This window comes from Desmodus rotundus, chromosome X (genome assembly GCF_022682495.2).
Source record: "Desmodus rotundus isolate HL8 chromosome X, HLdesRot8A.1, whole genome shotgun sequence".
NCBI lineage: Eukaryota > Metazoa > Chordata > Mammalia > Chiroptera > Phyllostomidae > Desmodus > Desmodus rotundus.
Genome location: NC_071400.1, coordinates 3,057,957 through 3,077,008, shown reverse-complemented (window position 1 = coordinate 3,077,008; position 19,052 = coordinate 3,057,957). Strand labels below are relative to the sequence as shown.

General features: G+C 35.0%; 1 protein-coding gene and 1 pseudogene across 6 annotated transcripts in view; one reads left to right on the top strand and one right to left on the bottom strand.

Annotated features, from left to right (window-relative positions):
* The window catches only part of ATRX (ATRX chromatin remodeler), a 181,062-nt gene that overhangs the window by 63,226 nt on the left and 98,784 nt on the right, over positions 1-19,052 (bottom strand). For all 6 annotated transcript variants that reach the window (XM_024574996.4, XM_024574999.4, XM_024575001.4 and 3 more), the window contains 10 exons: positions 18,004-18,145; positions 15,555-15,664; positions 14,545-14,691; positions 14,212-14,389; positions 9,865-10,002; positions 8,257-8,432; positions 6,838-6,955; positions 2,828-2,958; positions 1,915-2,003; positions 1,616-1,788 (listed from right to left, as the gene is read on the bottom strand). In XM_024574996.4, coding sequence (XP_024430764.2) covers positions 1,616-1,788; positions 1,915-2,003; positions 2,828-2,958; positions 6,838-6,955; positions 8,257-8,432; positions 9,865-10,002; positions 14,212-14,389; positions 14,545-14,691; positions 15,555-15,664; positions 18,004-18,145 — 1,402 coding nt within the window. The remainder of the gene's footprint in view (positions 1-1,615; positions 1,789-1,914; positions 2,004-2,827; positions 2,959-6,837; positions 6,956-8,256; positions 8,433-9,864; positions 10,003-14,211; positions 14,390-14,544; positions 14,692-15,554; positions 15,665-18,003; positions 18,146-19,052) is intronic.
* LOC112317922 (secernin-3 pseudogene) lies at positions 16,619-17,450 on the top strand (annotated as a pseudogene).

Sequence of the window (19,052 nt, the reverse complement as noted above, 5' to 3'; positions counted from 1 at the left end):
CAGGGGATTACCAATCCAGAATTACTTTTGAGGTCAGTATTTTAGTCTGACATTTTCAGACTATGTGAGTAATATAAATTCAAACCATAAACTATGTGAGGGCCAGCCCATGATTATGAATCCAAGGAAACTATTTTTCCCAAGCCAGAGCCCAGGGCTAAAGAACAAGCTGTCTTCTTATCTTTTCCCTGAACTGAAGGGCAATTTTTTTCTATCCTCTTTCCATGAAATATGTACCCTTTCAAGAGATTCAGCTTTAATCTGGGTTCTAAGAACTCTCTACCTTTTAAGTGGTTCAAGGCCTAGTATCCTATCCCTGGTAGGTAACAATGAAATCTCTAGTCTCATATCCCTATTGTACACCTTCTTTTTTTTTTTTTTTTTTTAATTTATTTATTGTTATTTAATTACAGTTGTATGCCTTTTCCCCCATCCCTTCACCCCACCCCAGGTGAACCCACTTCCCTCCCCCCTCTCCACCCTCCCCCTTGGATTTGTTCATGTGTCCTTCTTGAGCTTACTATTTATCAGCTCCCTCTTTGTATCTGGGTTCTAGTGATTTTCATCTCATTTAGAAAGGTGATTAAGCATTTATACTGAAACCACAGTGAACTATTGCCTAACCGTTTCACACATTTGCAAGATTCCTTACCTACCGTTGAATGTATTTTATTTTCTTCTCCTCTCTACCCAGTGAAGTTCTGTTTATGCTTTACTATCCTTCAACACAGTAAACTAAAATTTCATCTTAGAAAAGCCTCCCTTTAAGGTTGGCCCTTGGCTGTTGTGTGGGAACCTGAATGGTAAACAGTTCCCTGTACTGATATAAAACTTTCCGTGATAAGAGAGGCTCGCTGTACCTAGATAGTTTGTACAAACAATATGGCTTATTCTGAACACCTGTTTTCTTTCAGGCACAATACAGAGGAAACCTAAAGTAGATTAGAATTACCAAGGAAAAAGACTAAACCATTAAAAATAGTTTCATTACATGAAATTAATAACAATGATACTTGATTCCCTGAAATTCTTCCGGTTATTTATGTATTATTAAGAGAAATGACCATTGTGGCTTGTAGATTGAATGTATGTTGATCTGAATCCCACCAAGGCTGGTCAAGAATTAAGTCAGCTAATACATGAAGTACAATATAGAGTTTACATGTAAATAAAAATTACTTTTTCCTTTCCTCTGGTACCACCAGAGAGCACAAACACTTGCTTAAAATAAACAGCCATCAGGTATTTATTTTCATGTGTACCTGATTATCCTACATGCTTTCCAATTTAGGAAAGATATTCCTTTCAATCAAGTATAATTTTTTAAAGATTTTATTTACTTTTAGAGAGGGGAAGGGAGTGAGAAAGAGAGGAAGAGAAACATCATGTGGGGTTGCCGCTCAGGCACCCCCTACTGGGGACCTGGCCCACAACCCAGGCACATGCCCCGACTGGGAATCTCACTAGTGACCCTTGGGTTGGCAGGCCAGCGCTCAATCCACTGAGCCACACCAGCCAGGGCGAGAGAGTATAATTAATAATTGAAAATGCGCTGACATGATAATTATATTCCTAAACAATGTTCCATGAGAAAGGCAACATTCATTAGACTTACTTTCTTCTGTCTTTAAAGAAACTGAGGGATTGTTTCCTGTTTCATCCACATTTCCTTCACCACCTCCTCGAGATCTTGAATTCCAGACTTTAATAACTTCAACATCATTGTCACTACCACTTCCACTTGAGCTACTATCTTTTTTTCCTTTTTTACCCTTTGTTTTCTTCTTTCTAAAATAAAGAACAAATTCAAAGTATTAGAAAAGTATTGTAAAGATACACGTGCCAATCTTCAGGACAATCAGCAAGTAGGGAGTTTTAATGTGTCAACACAGGGCACAGAAACATTCAATTTACTTCGTATAATCATCGGAGCTCAAAGTCATGGATGTTTCATCGGAATCTGAAGCTATAAATTCATCCATACTGTCTTCGTCAAAATATCCCTAGAGAAAAAAATGATGGATGTTTTAATAGTTTATTTCAACTTACATTGGAAATTATAATGATACTTGTTTACTTCTTAAAAGTAAATTAATTGCCATGAGACACGGTAGAACTGAGGAAGAAGTCTCATTAGAAAACTAAATGCGACATGACAGATATGACTACTACTGTATTTTCCCATGTATAATGCAAACCCACATTTTTGGCCCAAACTTTCAGGGGAAAAAATCTTCCATTTTTATTTTTAATTCAATTATTTATTTATTTATTTATATTTAGATGGTTTTTGTATTGTAAAGGGCATTATTCTGCATACAGATATCATTATTATTTTCTGGAGTTACACTTTTAACATAAGCATAAATTTAAAAATTAACATTTATGTAGATACTGAATTAGTACTAGCCATGTATAATGCACATCCTTGTTTTGCCCTCCAAAATTTGGGCAAAAAAACCTGTGTATTATACATGGCAAAATACAGTAAATGTAATGTGAGGTCTTAGATTGATCATAAAAAAGAAAAATTACACAACTTAAGAAAATCCAATTACAGTTTATTGTTTAGATACCAGTATTCATACAATGTTCATTTCTTACTTTTCATCATTTTACTATGGTTATGAAAAATGTTAAGATTAACATTTAGCACTCATTCCATAATCATAAAGCATTCAAACATATAGAAATTAACTGGACATAGAATAGACTGAATTACTATACCACAAAGCAAAAGAAAACTCAAATATACATTAAGTCTACATATATCAACTTTTTTCCTAAAGTTATTCTGCTTCCAACAGAGACCTTTTACTTGATTTACCTTATTTTCTTTGCTAATGTAGTCCAGCTGCAAACACCAAGGATGAGTCCAGATCCTACTCAACATCTGAAAGTCTTGGAAAAGTTTTGCACCTGCCTTTCCTCTTCCACCTTCGCTGCTATTACCTACACCTGATCAAACAGACAACAGTTAATGTTAAGACATCGGAATTCTCTATTTCAACCAAGGTGTTTCTAAAAATAGGGGTTTTAACTTGATCTATGCCACAAACTCCTTTGGCAATGATACATCACACAAACAAAATAAAGGACAAATATCCTATGATTAACTCAGTAGATGTAAAAAAAAAAAAAAGCATGTGATATGATACAACATCCATTTATGATTAAAACACTCAATAAAATGGGTATAAAAAGAAAGTACCTCAATGAAAACATGCTCAGCATCACTAGCCATCAGACAGATGCAAATTAAAACCACAATGAGGTACCATCTCACACCAGTCAGAGTGGCCAACATAAACAAATCCACAAACAAATGTTGGAGAGGATGTGGAGAAAAGGGAACCCTAGTGCACTGTTGGTGGGAATGCAGACTGGTGAGGCCACTGTGGAAAACAATATGGAATTTCCTCAGAAAACTAAAAATGGAACTGCCCTTTGACCCAGCAATTCCGCTGCAGGGATTATACCCTAAGAACCCTGAAACACCAATCCAAAAGAACCTGTGCACCCCAATGTTCATAGCAGCACAATTTACAATAGCCAAGTACTGGAAGCAACCTAAGTGCCTATCAGCAAACGAGTGGATCCAAAAACTATGGTACATTTACACAATGGAATTCTACGCAGCAGAGAGAAAGAAGGAGCTTATACCCTTTGCAACAGCATGGATGGAACTGGAGAGCATTATGTTAAGTGAAATAAGCCAGACGGTAAGGGACAAATACCATATGATCTCACCTTTAACTGGAACATAATAGAAAAAAAAAAAGGAAACAAAATATAACCAGAGACATTGAAGTTAAGAACAATCTAACAATGGACAGGGGGGAGTGGGGAGGGGACAGTGAGGAGAGGGAATTACAGGAACTACTATAAAGGACACATGGACCAAATCAAGGGGGAGGGTGGAAGTGGGAGAGGGAGGGGGGTTCAGCTGGGGTGGAGTGGAGGGATGGGGAGAAAAGGCACACAACTGTAATTGAATAACAATACAAAATTAAAATTAAAAAAAAAAAAAAAAGAAAGTACCTCAACAAAGTAAAGGACATATATGACAATCTCTCAGCTAATATCATACTCAATATTCCACTGTGTATATGTTTGTGTGTACACATGTATCACATTTTGTTCATCTACACATCCACTGATGGACAGTTGGGTTGCTTTGACCTTCTTTTTGGCTATTATGAATAATGCTGCGATGTAAACATGAGTGTGCAAGTATCTGTTTGAATTCCTGCTTTCAATTATTTTGGGTATCTACCCAGACATGGAATTTGCTGGATCATATGGTGAATTCATCCTCAACTCAGAGAAACTGCCACACTGCTTCATCCACAGCAGCTTCACACTTTACATTCCCACAGAGCAATGCACCAGGGTTCTAATTTTTCCACGTCCATGCCAATACTTCTTGCTTTTCTTTTTTTTTTAAAAAAAATTTATGTTGTTGTTCCATTACAGTTGTCCCCCATTGCTCTCCCCTGCCCTGGTTACCTTTCCCTCCCACATTCAATCCTCCCCACCATTTTCCTTGTATGTGGGTCCTTTATACATGTTCCTTCTTTTTCTTTTTCTTATTCTTTTATAGTAGTTATCCTATCAGTGTGATATGTATCTCATGGTCTTGAATTGTATTTCCCTAATAACTAGTGATGATGTAGATCATCTTTTCACATGCTTATTGGCCATTCATATATCTTCTTTAGAAAAATATGTATTGAAGTCCTTTGCCTATTTTTTAATTGGGTTGTGTGGGATTTCTGTTGTTGAGCTGCAGGAGTTATTTACATATCCTGGATATTAACCCCTTATCAGATACATGATTTGCAAGTATTTTCTCCCATTCTGTGGATTGTGATTTCATGTGCTCCATTTCTGCATACCTTAAAATAGTACATAGATTTTCATTTCCTTGAAATTCATTAAAAGTCAGTCCCTTATGATATTAATTCTGCAAATATTACAAATTATCACTACTAAAATTAACATCCAACTTTTGCCAGTACTAAAAAGCAAAATTTAAGTGAACTTCTTAAAACTAAGTAGAGTCTGAAAAGAGTCAACTATAGAAACAAAAGAATTTTTAGAATATATAACATAAAAATACCAAACATTTTAAATTCAAGTGAAACAGGTGGAGGATATTTCGGGAGAAATACTATAATGGTTTGTATTGAGAATATAACTTATTTGGCCCTTCATGAAAGTTTTCCCAAAGGGGCTATTAACTCAGGTTATTATACCTGAAGGAAATAAAATGTCATATTTAGTCTGGGGGAAGCCCCGAGACCTGTTCATAACTGAAAGATTTATGGCACCAAATTGTAACTTAACAATCATATCTTTCAGAGATTTAAAGCTTTGCCAATTAGTACTTTAGATATTGATTCCCATCAATTAAAATCACAAAGAATTGGGCCACCTTAATTCTTAAATATTGGATTGATTTCAAAGGAATACATTTTAACATCTATATATGAACTATTAACATTTTACTATTGGTTATTAAAGAACATTGATTCTCTAATATTTGAAAACAAGGTACCTACACTTCCCCTGAAAAAAATTTTAAATGGAAAATGTATTAATTAAATGATCAAATTTAGCACCCTTTATTATTCAGAAATTAATGAAAGGGAGGTCTGAACATCCCTCTTTCTTAAACTACAAAGTAACTGTCTCATTAGGATGTCTATAATTGGTTACTTAATTATGTGTATAATTATTGTCATTCAAAACAGGATGGTATAATAAATCTTATGGTTTCTGAGTGACATACAAATGAAAACACATTCTTTATTAGAAGTTATATTCTTCTAAAAGTCAACAAGAAAGTTCTATTTTTGTAATACAGCAAAAACGCAGTTCTATAAAATACTAACATTCAAATCCTATTTTTCCCAAAGCAAAACAATTGTCCTCTATAAAATGTACTACTGTTACAAACAGCATCACTTTAACTATTATTATAAAATAAAGTACCATTTTAATATGTGTGTACACTTCTACCTTCCATTATTTTTTGATCAATTATTGTATCCACAATGGCTAAAGGGAACCTTGTAGACTTTATTCTCTAACGTGACACATCACTTGGGGAAAGGTATCAGAATCAAGTGACCAACAGGAAATCCCACTCCAAGACAGAGACTACGTTTTGTTCTGTGAACAGTGACAACCTTGAGCACACAGCCAAAGACATGCACAGACACACATACACAAGTTTATTGATGATAAAACAATACCTATTCATTGTATTTTTTAAAGCCCATAGAAAATAATAAGGAATAAACTGAAAGTTCATCATAATGAAACCACCCAGAAAACAATCTCTATTAACATTTTGGTGTATTTTAGGCATTTATATATATTTTTATTATAACATCAGGAGCATCATATACAATCTGCCTTGTATTCTGCTTTTCCCTCTAACATTGCTTATTTTGATAACTGAGAAATGATTTCATGGATTTGATTTACATGCCTTTCATTATTAATGTGGTCGGTTTTTTAATACAATGAAATTTTATGTATCTTTTATCAATTTATTTATATTTCTAATTTTCTTGAAATAAAATCTTGATAGAAATGAAGTCTTTATTCACATATATGGTTTTTCACCAGTTTATTCCTTAATTTTATTTTGACAATATTCGTGTTTCTTAATTAGAAATATTTTGTGCTTTTACAAAATAAGCATACCCATTTTATTCAAATGCAAAATTGATGAACAACTAACATGGTAAAATTGCCAAGGTAGCATTCCACAGAAAAAGAACATATTAGAGAAGATAAAAACAATAAACTATGTGTATTTGTTACCTGTTAAGTGATCTAGGTAGTACTGATAGAGCTTGCACTGAATAGGAGTCATTCTCACAGCTAAGACATATTCATGTTTTGGAGGCAAGAACTTTGTTAATGCTGTATAATCTTTCCTCTGTAATTAACAAGAGAGAGAATGCAAATTAGTTCACCTAAACGTGACAGGAATCAACTGCTCTAAGAATTATCATTGCCTGCAACTAAAAGATAGACATAAACAAGTTGCCCAACATACAAGAAAACATCTTCTTAAACACATTTACCCTCTTTAGTCACACAATGATCCCGTGTGACTGCAGTTAATATATTTCATGACTACATAATATGATACACTGGTAAAAAGATACTGCCACACAGGTTTTAAATGGAAGTGGTCATATTACTAAGTGACTAATTTAGGTTTTCAAATGGTCTCCTCTATATATAATTAAAAGGAAAAGACAAAAGGTGGGTAGTGGATGTACTAGGCACTGCTAGCAAAAAGACTTGCTTTAATCATACAGTGAAACTGATGAATCGAAGTCAGATGCACTGAGTTGTCCTATGTGTAAGATGTGCCAATGTGCCAGAGGATAACACAGAACTCTAGGGGGAATCTTTGCCCAACTGAGAAACCAAGCCACGTATAAGCACTCTTGAAACCATAATTATAGGAATAGGAAAGAACACTAATGTGCAAGACACAAATGACTACCTAAAACAGAAAAAACGCTGCCTAGGTAGTAGCAGCAAAACAGAAACCAAGTACTTGCTAGTACCTGTGGCCAACCTGAACAAACAGGATGACTGCGCCTTATATGACAGTAATATATTCAGGTAGAAGGACAGCCTGTCTCATTTGCTTTATGTTGTTGGCTACCATTAGTATCTCGTGTTGGAAGTAAAAGTGCAGATCTTGAGACCAATTAACTACTGGCTCACTCTCAACATACTTATCTACTCATTAATAAAGGTTCACTGAAAATGGGTATATAAACAACACTACCAGACCATTCAGGTTTTTGTTTGTACTTGACAAAATAAGACTGTTTCTACAGGATTACGTTAACAATGCCACCTCTTATAGGTCATAATTGCCTTTCCTACAACCATTTTGAGCACAGGAATTTCTTAATCATAATAGTGGTGTTCCTTTTACACATTCCCTATCTTAAGGCTGAGTAATCTAAACACTTACATATTAAAATATGAAGCCACACACTTGGCAAATGAATTATGTTCTAAACTTCTCAATGGAATTAAAAAAAAAAATCAATGTTTCCTTAGCTTTTAAAGACAATGCATAATGATTTAACTGTGAAACTACATACTGAAAAAGGGGGAAGAAAACACAAGTAAAGTGTAAATTCAGAAAACATTTTGGGATTGCAATGTAATGAAGTAACAATATTTTAATACTATGAAATCTATTTGTACCTGAACACATCCAGCTAACATCTCATAGAGAATGTGAGCACGTTTTTTCATTACTCTGACATCTACCATGGTAGAATCTGCACACTGACCATTTTGGATTGGATTTATAAATCGATTCCTGAACTCCTTAATGGATCCAAGCAAATTTTCCTTGATAAAGTTAACCATGCAATGATCTAAGAGAGAAGATATTAGTTCATTAAAAACAACAATAGCAAAAAGGATTCAGAAAAATTCTCTGATAAGATGCTCATGTCAAAAAAAATGAAATGCATGCCATGGAAAAGCATTAGAATTAATTAAAAAAAAAAAGAACACCAAAACAAGTGTAGATTAAACATTGGTTACAAGTCTGATCTAGAACTGGATTACATAAACGGGATGAGAAATTCAAATTAAAACTAATAAATTCTAGACATAAATGTTTTGAAAAACACCTAAGAACATTTTATTCTAACTCAGTATTCTTTATAATTGATATGAAGTATAAAACAAGTATTTTATAATTCTAACCATGATTTTTATGGTCTGGAAAAGCATTTTGTGGGGAAAAAAACCAGATACTGAAATAAAACAATAAAATCATGGAATAAGCTACTACCGTATTTTTCAGACTATAAGACAAACCGGACCATAACACGCACCTAGGCTTTAGAGGAGGAAAATAGGGAAAATACCACCCTCCTCCCCATCCCCCCCAAGCCAGGTAAGCTACATTAGGACTATAAGACGCACACCCAAACCCCCTAAATTTGGGGGGTGCATCTTATAGTCCGAAAAATACAGTATATCAAATTACACATTACTGATTTGGTTCCAAAAGTCCTTAACAGAATTATCAGTTACCCTATACAAACAGGACCACAATGAGAAATAGCATTTCTATAAGTGCGGTAACAGAAAAGAAGGAAACCAGAACAGATAAAAATAAATATATAGGCTAAAGTGAAATAATAAGCAGTATTACAAATAATAAAAAAGTTAAATTACTATAAATATATTAAATGAAGGGAAACATAAAAATAACAAAAAGCTACTATAACAGATTATAATAGGAAATTTTGATTTGTTAATTGCTGAATAACTCATGTTCTCTGTTCAGTGTCACTACACACAAATTAAAATGAGGAACAATGACAAGTCAATTTCCCTGGGTTCACATGATCTGTCCTCCGCCTCCACAAACTCTATCCTGACGCGGATTCTACACAGTTCTCCCGCCCACGTCCACCTTCCTGAAATGTTCACACCTGGCATTTCTTTTCAATTTCCTACCAGTATCTGCCCCTAAACTAGATATATTTTGTTACAGTATCTCCTGAATACTCATAAATGCATTTGTGCTTTAAAGCAATCATGAAGACTTCAGATGCTTTATTATATACATCAAACTGTATGTATTTGAACACAATGACACACCTCTTAACTACAGTTTATCATTCATATTTATAAGGAATTCCACTTGAAATGTAAGGTATTCTTTCACAGCAGGGTAAGATGGGTTTATACAGATCATGGTCAGAGACTATACTAAATAGAAGAAAGGCATATGGCAAAGTGGCAAAGCTAACATGGTAGTCTACAGCATAACAGCACACTTTAACTCACACTCAATCAGATTATTTTGAAGTGGTGTTCCTGTTAAAATAATCCTCCTCCTTGAGCGTATAGAATTCATAGCTTTTGAGACAGCAGATGCTTCATTTTTTAGAATATGGCCTTCATCACAAACAACAAAGTCAGGGCCTATAAAATGCAGAGAAAAACAACTTTTACTTAATATATAACAAATGTGAAAATGTAATCAATTCAAGTAAATAAAATTAATCCTTTTACAGTGCTGCTTGTGTAGGAAGATAAACAACATTCTTATAGGAATAGTGATATTTTAACCCTGGTCAGAGTATCTCAGTTAGTTGGGCGTCATCCCACAAAGCTAAAGGTCTATGGTTCAATTCTCTGTCACGGCACATGCCTGGATTGTTGGTTCAGTCCCTGGTAGGGAGTATATGAGGAGCAACAGATCAATGTTTCCCTCTTACATTGATGTTTCTCTCCTTCTCCATCCCTTCCCCTCTCTCTTTTGGGTGTATATTCAAAGGAAATCATTATCTCTTTGTGCTCCCATGATCCTTACAGCATTACTTACAATAGCCAAGGCATGGAAACAACCTTAGTGCCTACTGATGAATGAAAGAAGAAAGAAAATGTGGTGTATATATACAATGAAATATTATTCAGCCATAAAAAAGAAAAGATCCTACTATTTGGGAAAACATGGGTATACCCTGAGGGCATTATGCCAAGTGAAACAGTGATACAAAGAAAGACAAAACCATAATTGAACTCAGTTATGTGAAATCTAAAAAAACAAAACCAAACCCATAGATACAGAGAAAGGACTGGTGTTTGCCAGAGATGGGGGCAGGAAGGGGGGATTATGGGTACAAGTAGTCAAAAGGTACAATTTTCCCCCTAATAAACAATCAATCCTGGGGATGGGCTATACAGCGCTGTAACTAGTGAACAATGCTGTATTATATATTTGAAAGTTACTGAGAGTAGATCTTTTTTAAAACTGAATCTCTGTGTTTTCCATTATCAATCAGTCCCCTTATACCCTCCACAAGAGTAAATCTTAAAACGGCTCATCGTGAGAGAAAAATGTCTGTGTGTGGTGATGGATGTTAATTAGACCTACTATGGTGATCATTTTGCAATATATACAAATATCAAATCATTATGTTGCATATCTGAAACTGCTACAATGTTTTATATCAATTATATCTATGTAAAAATAATAAAATGCATGCTTGCATAAGCACAAAAAATTACACAAGGACATACATGAAACAACAGTGGAACAGGAAGGAAGGGAACTTTTACTTTTCAATATATACCTTTTCCTTCTAGTTGTATTTTGCTTAAGAACGTACACTGTTTTTTTATAATTTAACTTGAAAAGCACTATTTGTTAACATGATAATGGAAGGAGAGGCTATTTGAGGGAGAAGAAGTCGGAAAAAAGAATAAAGGTAAATACACTCATTAATAAACTTGAGTCAATAAAAAGTGAAATATTATTCATATTTTGTTTAAATAGGATTGTATATAACATTTCCAAACATTAAAATGTTGTACATATTTAATGTTTAAAATAAATACTTTTATTTTGGAAATAAAAATATATTTATTTGGAAATGGAAATATATTTTCTGGATAAACTCATTCAAATGATATATACATGAAGTGGCAGGGTTTGAAAATAGCTGCACTTGGAAACCGTTTCAGAGAACGCACAGGGAAAATGCAGCCATGAGGCTCTAGGGAGCAGAAGCAAAGGGATTTAGAAAAGAGGCTTGGAGAAAAGATCTCCTGTTTCAAAATTCAAGCCTCACTGAAACGGTTCAATGCACTGTGGAAATTTGTTATTATTTTATATAATAACATAATCAGGTCTATCTCGTTGTTTAATTCAAACAGTAACTTGAATTAATACTGTGTGTTTGTGTGCATGTAAAAATATAAAGTGCTGGTTGATGCTACAATGTGGATAAACCTTGAAAACATCACACTAAGTGAAAGAAGCCAGATATTGTAAGACTACAGCTTTACAAAATGTCCAGAAACATTTTTGTGAAATGTCCAGAAAAGGCGAATCCATTGAGACAAAAAGGAGATTGCTGGTCTCCAGGGCATGGGTAGAAGGCACATTTGGGACTGAGTGCTACATGTTATGTGGCTTGTTTTTGAAGTGATGAAAATGTGGAATTCAATGACTAGTTGTAATGGCTGCACACCACTGCGAATATACAAAATGGCACTGAATTGTACACTTTTATATGCTTTCAAAGAATAAAGACAAGTGAAAACAGTGTTCTATAGTAGAGAAACCTGGCCAATACTACCTTAAACAAGTGATGAAAGTTCACATCATCACGATGTCATGCAGATTCAATGTACTCCTGATATCATGTGACAAGAAGGGTATTTCACCTCTGGTGTGTGTGTGTGTGTGTGTGTGTGTGTGTGTGTGTGTGTGTGTGTGTGTGTGTGTTTAATTTTAAAAACCTATAACCCTAGTCTAATCACAAAAAAACAAGTATAGGCTAGTAAACCTTCTACAGGATACTTGAACAGTACTCCTCAAGACAGACGAGTATAATGAAAAATAAAGAAAAGTTTGACCAACTATCACAGACCAGAGGAGACTGTGGAGACATGACAATTAAATGCAATGTAATCCAATCCTGAACAGAATGTGGACATAAATAGAAAAACTGATGAAATCCAAAATATAGTTTGGGGTTTAGTTAACATGTCAACAATGTATCAATTTATTAATTTTGACAAAATTACCGTAGATATTGGTGGGGGATGTAGGTACAGGGTATACAGAAGCTTTCTTTACTATCACTTCAACTCTTCTGTAAGCAAAAAGTTATTCCAAAATAAAGTTCTTTTGAATGGCACTAAATACTTTACATGAAATAACAATATTACCCTTCATGTTAGGAGCTTTAATTCATTTATTTCTTCATGAACAAGTCAACACATTAAGCTTTTCAAACAACTGTTTTGAACCATTCCAAGGAAACCTTGTGAAGAACATGCTACAACACTATTCACCAGCTTACATTCCTGTGACAATGGAACTGCCACATGACTTAGAGACAACTATTTTAATCATGAGAAAAAGCTAAACGTATTATTAGGCCTTGGTGCTGCAATGATAAAGTTACTTTGGTACACCTTAGTTCCATCATCATCTAAAAAAGAGGCAAAAGGGTAGAAACTTTCAGTTATAAGATGAGTAAGAGTAAGATGAATAAGGTCTGAGGATCTAAATGTGTAACATGGTGACTGTATTATGGAACTGAAATTTGCTCAGAGTAGAACGTAAACGTTCTTACAGAAACAGGTAAATATGTGAGGTGGTAAAAACAGGTAAATATGTGTAGCTCAAAGGGGGAATCCCTTCATAATGTTTATCAAACCATCAAATTGTGCACTTTAAGAATCTTACAATTTAATGTGTCAATTACACCTCAATAAAGCTGAAATATATAAACAAATAAATAAAAAGAGGCAAACCCATGGATTCTAAGGAATACTACTATTTTTTAGAGTGAAAAGTTAGACTTTCTCAACAAATATCTAAAGCCTCAACAGTGTATTAAGCAATTAGATATGACGAGATGAAGACTAAAAGGAAAAATTATAGATACAAATTAATGTTTAAAATTAATTAGTTTTGTGGACAGTACAACTTGCTGCTTTTCTAAGTAGCAAAAACAAGTCAAATATTTGGATCTTGCATCATAAGGGTCAACAGTATTGCAATTATTAACTTTGCATATTGATGACCCTTTAAAAGAGAAAAATATGCAGCAATTCTTCTAATGACATAAAGTTGGCAAAGAAACTTAAGAACTGTTTTCACAGTATGAAGTCACTCTTGCTATCATCTGATATTCAGACAGTTGAAAACGTCTGCAATTGTGACACAGGGGCATGACTCCGAAAACCTCAAACACTTCCAGACTCAGAAAGTGCATTCTGAACAGCTGGCAACATTAATGGTGATTATGTGTTCAGGAAATTATATCAAGAAACACAAAGACGACAAACAAAAAGCCCTGGCTGGGTGGCTCAGTTGGTTGGAGCATCGTCCCGACAAACAGAAAGTTGCAGGCTAGATCGCTGGTCAGGGCATGTATGGGAGGCAAGCTCAGATGTTTCTCTCCCACATTGATTTCTCTCTTTCTCTCTCCCTAAAAATCAATGAATATATCCTTGAGGGAGGATTAAAAAAAAAAGGAAAAAACCTGAAGGATAAGAATACATGAAACAAAACCAACTATTAGTGGTTGCTCAATTAGTATGTTAAATAAAACATGAAGCACATTTTTTCTTCAACTTGTTTCCATCTCTCAGTGCCTGTTAATATCTTACCTGGATCAACCAAAGCTTTGTTGAATATTTCTTTAAGTTTCCTACTCTTGACATTCCTTCCTTGAGCAAGATTTCTGTACATCTCATAGCCTATGATCATAACACCACCATCTTCCTGCCACCTCTGAAGCATGTAGCTTCTCTCCTGAGGACGTTTCACAGTTGCCAATTCAGAGACCTTTTGTGGGAAAATAAAGAGTTTTAAAGGTAGATATCAATAATGTACAAATACTAAATACCCCATTGAAACATGCATCACTAATAATGAAAAATCTTTTTACCATACTAATTTCATGCAGTTATTTTAGTAATAAAAACATTAAGATATAATACCTCAAGCTTCTCATCATCTTTTAATCCTTCTTGCCACTTCTCAAATTCATTCATCCAATTCAAAGCAGTATTAAGAGGACAAACCACTAAAGCTGTACTGAAATCCAACTTCTCACACAAAAGAACTGTGTGAAGAAAACTCACCACCTGCAAGAAAACAAATTAAGATACTGCCTTCATTTCAATATCCACAAAAAGTTCATAAATCAACAATTCAATAGTTTTCTTTTTTTGCTTTAAACAATAAATGCTCACAATTTCCAGGCGAAGTACATGGGAAGAGATATCGTATGTAAAAATAGGGGGTTGGATTACATGATATTTAAGACCCAACTCTAAAATCCACGATTCTTTGATCAATAATAATAATATGAATATAAGAAGTAAGCACACCAAAAAAGCTACTAAGTTCCCGGTCTCCACAGAACATTCCTATAACCTTTCAGAAAATACCACTGCCTGTTTAAGAGCGAATTGTGTTATAGAGTACTTTTTCCACTTTAAACAGTTCTGAATCTATAATAATTATCTTATGGTTTAAGATCACAACATATTTTCACTAATTTCACATGTCTGCTACAATTTCTGCCATTCAGAAATGTAGTATGTTAATACTGAAAAATATTTTATGTTCTCATTAATACAAGAGGACAGACTGTCAAAAACTTGTAAAGGAAGTCCACTGCTCCCTCAGAAGCTTTGCAGTTTTTACTGGCCTGTAACCCCGTTCCTTCACTTCATTAGGATCTCTGCTCAAATATCACCTCCTAAAAGAAACTTTCCCCCTCTATTTTTCCTTAATATTTACTATCTGAAAATACATATTCTTATTTTATTTTATTAAAATCTCTCACCACCATCAGAAAGAATATAAGTTTCTTGGGGAAGGGACCTTGTTATTCTTGTTCATTGCTTAATCTCCAGCCTCTACTAACTACGCAGGAATATAACAGAATCCCATACTCTTGAATTAGTAAATGCACAAGAACAGAATACCTTCATGTTCTTACCTGTAAAGTCTTACCAAGGCCCATGCAGTGGGCAAGAATGCATCCTGAGCCTGGAGATTTCTTTGTTTTTTTTACAGACTCACAGCAGCAATCCCACATAAACTGAACACCTAAAAATAACAGCTTCATTAAGTCCAATTTAAAGACCCAAGTTAAAAATCCTCCTTCATAAACAGATCAAAAACATTACTAAAACATCTAAGAAGTAGAACTCTGAAAAACAAATAAAGAATCTCTTCAATGTAAATGAGGATAACCCTCTTAACTAGAAAAAAGCCAGTGAATACAAATACTCAACAAGGTGACTTTCCTTTATTCACCTGATCTAGAAAACCGCAGCGGACCTTCTCCATTCCCTGTGATGGCCCAAAGAGACATACGAGTAATCTAACCTAGAAACTTTATCCAAAGAAGAAACAGATTTCTATCAAATATACTTTCAGCTTTATTGAGTCAATCAGGAAACAGGAAAGAATTTATCATTTCTTCCTTTATTCACTAGTACAGACTGAACAAGAAAGGGGACTGGGTCAGAAAGAGAAATACCATATGATCTCACTCACATGTGGACTCTAATGAACAGAATAAACTGAGGAACAAAACAAAACCAGAGGAATGGGCACAAGGAATACACAGATAGATCTCAGAGGGGACAGGGGGTGAGGGGACTGGAAGAGATTAGGTAAAGAACATATATGCACGGATGCATGGTCCATGGACACAGACAACAATGTGGGGAAGGCTCGGGGTGGGGGGAGTTGAGGTTTGGTGGAGGGGAGAAAAGTGGGGGGAAATGGGGGACATCTATAATAGTATCAACAATCAAAAAAAGAAAAAGAAAAATACACCCAGGGTGGAAATGGTGAAGAGGGCGGTATGTCATTTAGCTATCACAGAAGTTTGTTGATAGCCGATAGGAATGAATCTTGGAGTCTGAAGACTGAAGGAAAGTACTGGACAGCAGAAAAAGTACGAGGGGGAGAGGGGAGGGAGAGAGAGAGAGAGAGAGAGAAACATATGTGAGAGAAAGAGGCATCAATCAGCTGCCTCTCGTAAACGCCCTGATGGGGGATGGAATCCTCAACCTAGAGGGGGTTCATAATACTTCTAATCTGCATTCTTAAACCACCAAGATCAATAGGAAACACCCAAACATGAGAAAGTATGCTAAGGAGAAAGGTTGGTGACAAGGTAAAAAGGAGTTTGATTTTGCACTAACATAGTCTTATACTGACACAGCCAAGATGACGATTTCACCAGGCAGATACTCTTGAAAGCTACAAAGATTTGAAGAAAAACAAAGGAAACATAAATTCTGAAACAATGATGGAATTCTCTGACAGGAAACAAGGGGCATTAATACGGAGGGAGAATTCCTGACCACTGAAAGCATGGTTTCTATTTTACCTCAAGACTCCAACCCTCCTTGCAGTCATTTCTTTACTTGGACTCCTGATCCTGAGAAATCTGTTTTTAAGCCTTTTATATTTGTGCCAAATATTTCACAACTAGTAGACACCAATTCACCAATATTTGAACTTGAAGATCCCGTTAAAAAGGAGCCACACTGTAAGATTAAGCCTGACAGAAGAAACCCACTCTACCAAGATCATCAATAGGCACTGGAAGCAACAGATAACAAAGAGGAAAAACCCAAAACAATGTTAGACAACATAAAGAAACTGGAGAAAGAACTATTCAAAGATAAGGAATCAATTCTTCAAAACAAGCATCTTCATGTGGGTAAAATTATTAATCTTTTTCCTCGGTGTGCAAAAGATGAAATTCGGATTTAGAACTCAAATACTAGTTCTTAGTGGTCATATAAATGGTCAGCAATCTTCCTCAAAGTCGGAATCAATCACCTTGGTAACTGACAGAAACCTAGTGTAAGCATATATGATTAATCTTTAATAGCATTCAAGTGATAGCTTGACTATTAAAATGCATAAAATTGCTAAAATACTGAGAAAGAAAATAACACTAAAATTAGGCACAGATATCATCAGCTAGCCAGTTGTTAGATCACACTAACAAAGCTGAGGAAAGGGATAATTTGGTATCAGTCTAATACCAATATAGGAATATCATTAAGAAATGTACCTTAAAACGTTGGAATCAGATTGCCTGAAGAAGGCTTTTAGCTAACCGGAACTCTCCCTACCTCGCAGCTGACTTTAGCCAGCCACTGCAGATCGGGTGAAATCCAATAGCCACATATACCCATTTGTAAGTGGTACTTATTTCCCCTTTTCTAATACGCATCACCACTGCAATCACTCAAGTTTTCTTCGTCCCTATTTGCTTATATGCTCCTTAAGGACATGGATCATGTTTGTTTTGCTCACCAATGTACCTCCAGTGCTTAGCAGAATGTGAGACACACAGCAAACACCAAACACTGGTAAAACTGAATTTGAAATGCTTTAATCGTCTAACACGTTCTTACCATCTACTTGATGGGGTTTCAATTTGATAACCATATTTCTATGAACCTGCACCAACGGTTCTTTGGTTTCTTCATCTTCATCTAAAACCAACTTGGTTGTTATTGGACACTTGGTGGGTGAAGCATCTTCAATTTCTATCACCTACAAGAAAGGGAGTTATAGTTAAACTCATAGAAATCCCGCAAAGAAGGGTGGAGTATTACTCTCACTAAAAGACATTTTTCAAAGTGAAAACATACCTACTTTGAAACTATGCATCCAATATTTTGGTTCAGTAAGACCAGGATAGACCACTGGTTTACATGTTTTAAGATGTTAAAAACCCTGGGGTAGGATGGAGGGATGGGGAGAAAAGGCATACAACTGTAATTGAATAGCAATAAAATTTTTTTTAAAAAATTAAAAAAAAAGATGTTAAAAACCTCCACAAGACTTTGAATCGCTGTGGAAACGTCAGTACTTTAGCGCATCAATTTGCACCGGGGGTATTGCAATACACGTTACAGGTAGAGCTTTGAGAAAAGAACTGCTCGAAACTAATTTATGGTGCCACCATTAAAATTTCAATAGACATGTGGCTCCCAAACAAGAATGATTCTATTCTAAAGGACATTTGAAAATGTACAAGGACACTTTTGTTGTCACAATGACTGGTCAGGATTGGTATTTAATGTAGGTGGAGGGGAAGGTAAATATAAATGTTCTGCAACGTGAATGGCAGTTCCAAACAAAAACTGTCTGCCCAAGATGCCAAAAGACTCTCAATGGAAATATGCTGGGAAATGAAAAATAAATAGAAACACTGGTTTGAGAGCCATACACTTGAAAGTATGACAAGAACCTATAATACCCTCTAATTTCAAATGGGTAACAATGAGATCAAATTATTTAAAAGAAAATGTAAATACACACAAATACACATGAATATCTGTACATACATTTTTTGCTGTCTTCTTCTAACATGCAGCAAATACATAGTATACTCAAGAATTCCCATTTTCCAAATGGTAGATACAAGTATCCCCATTTTACAGATTAAAAAAAACTG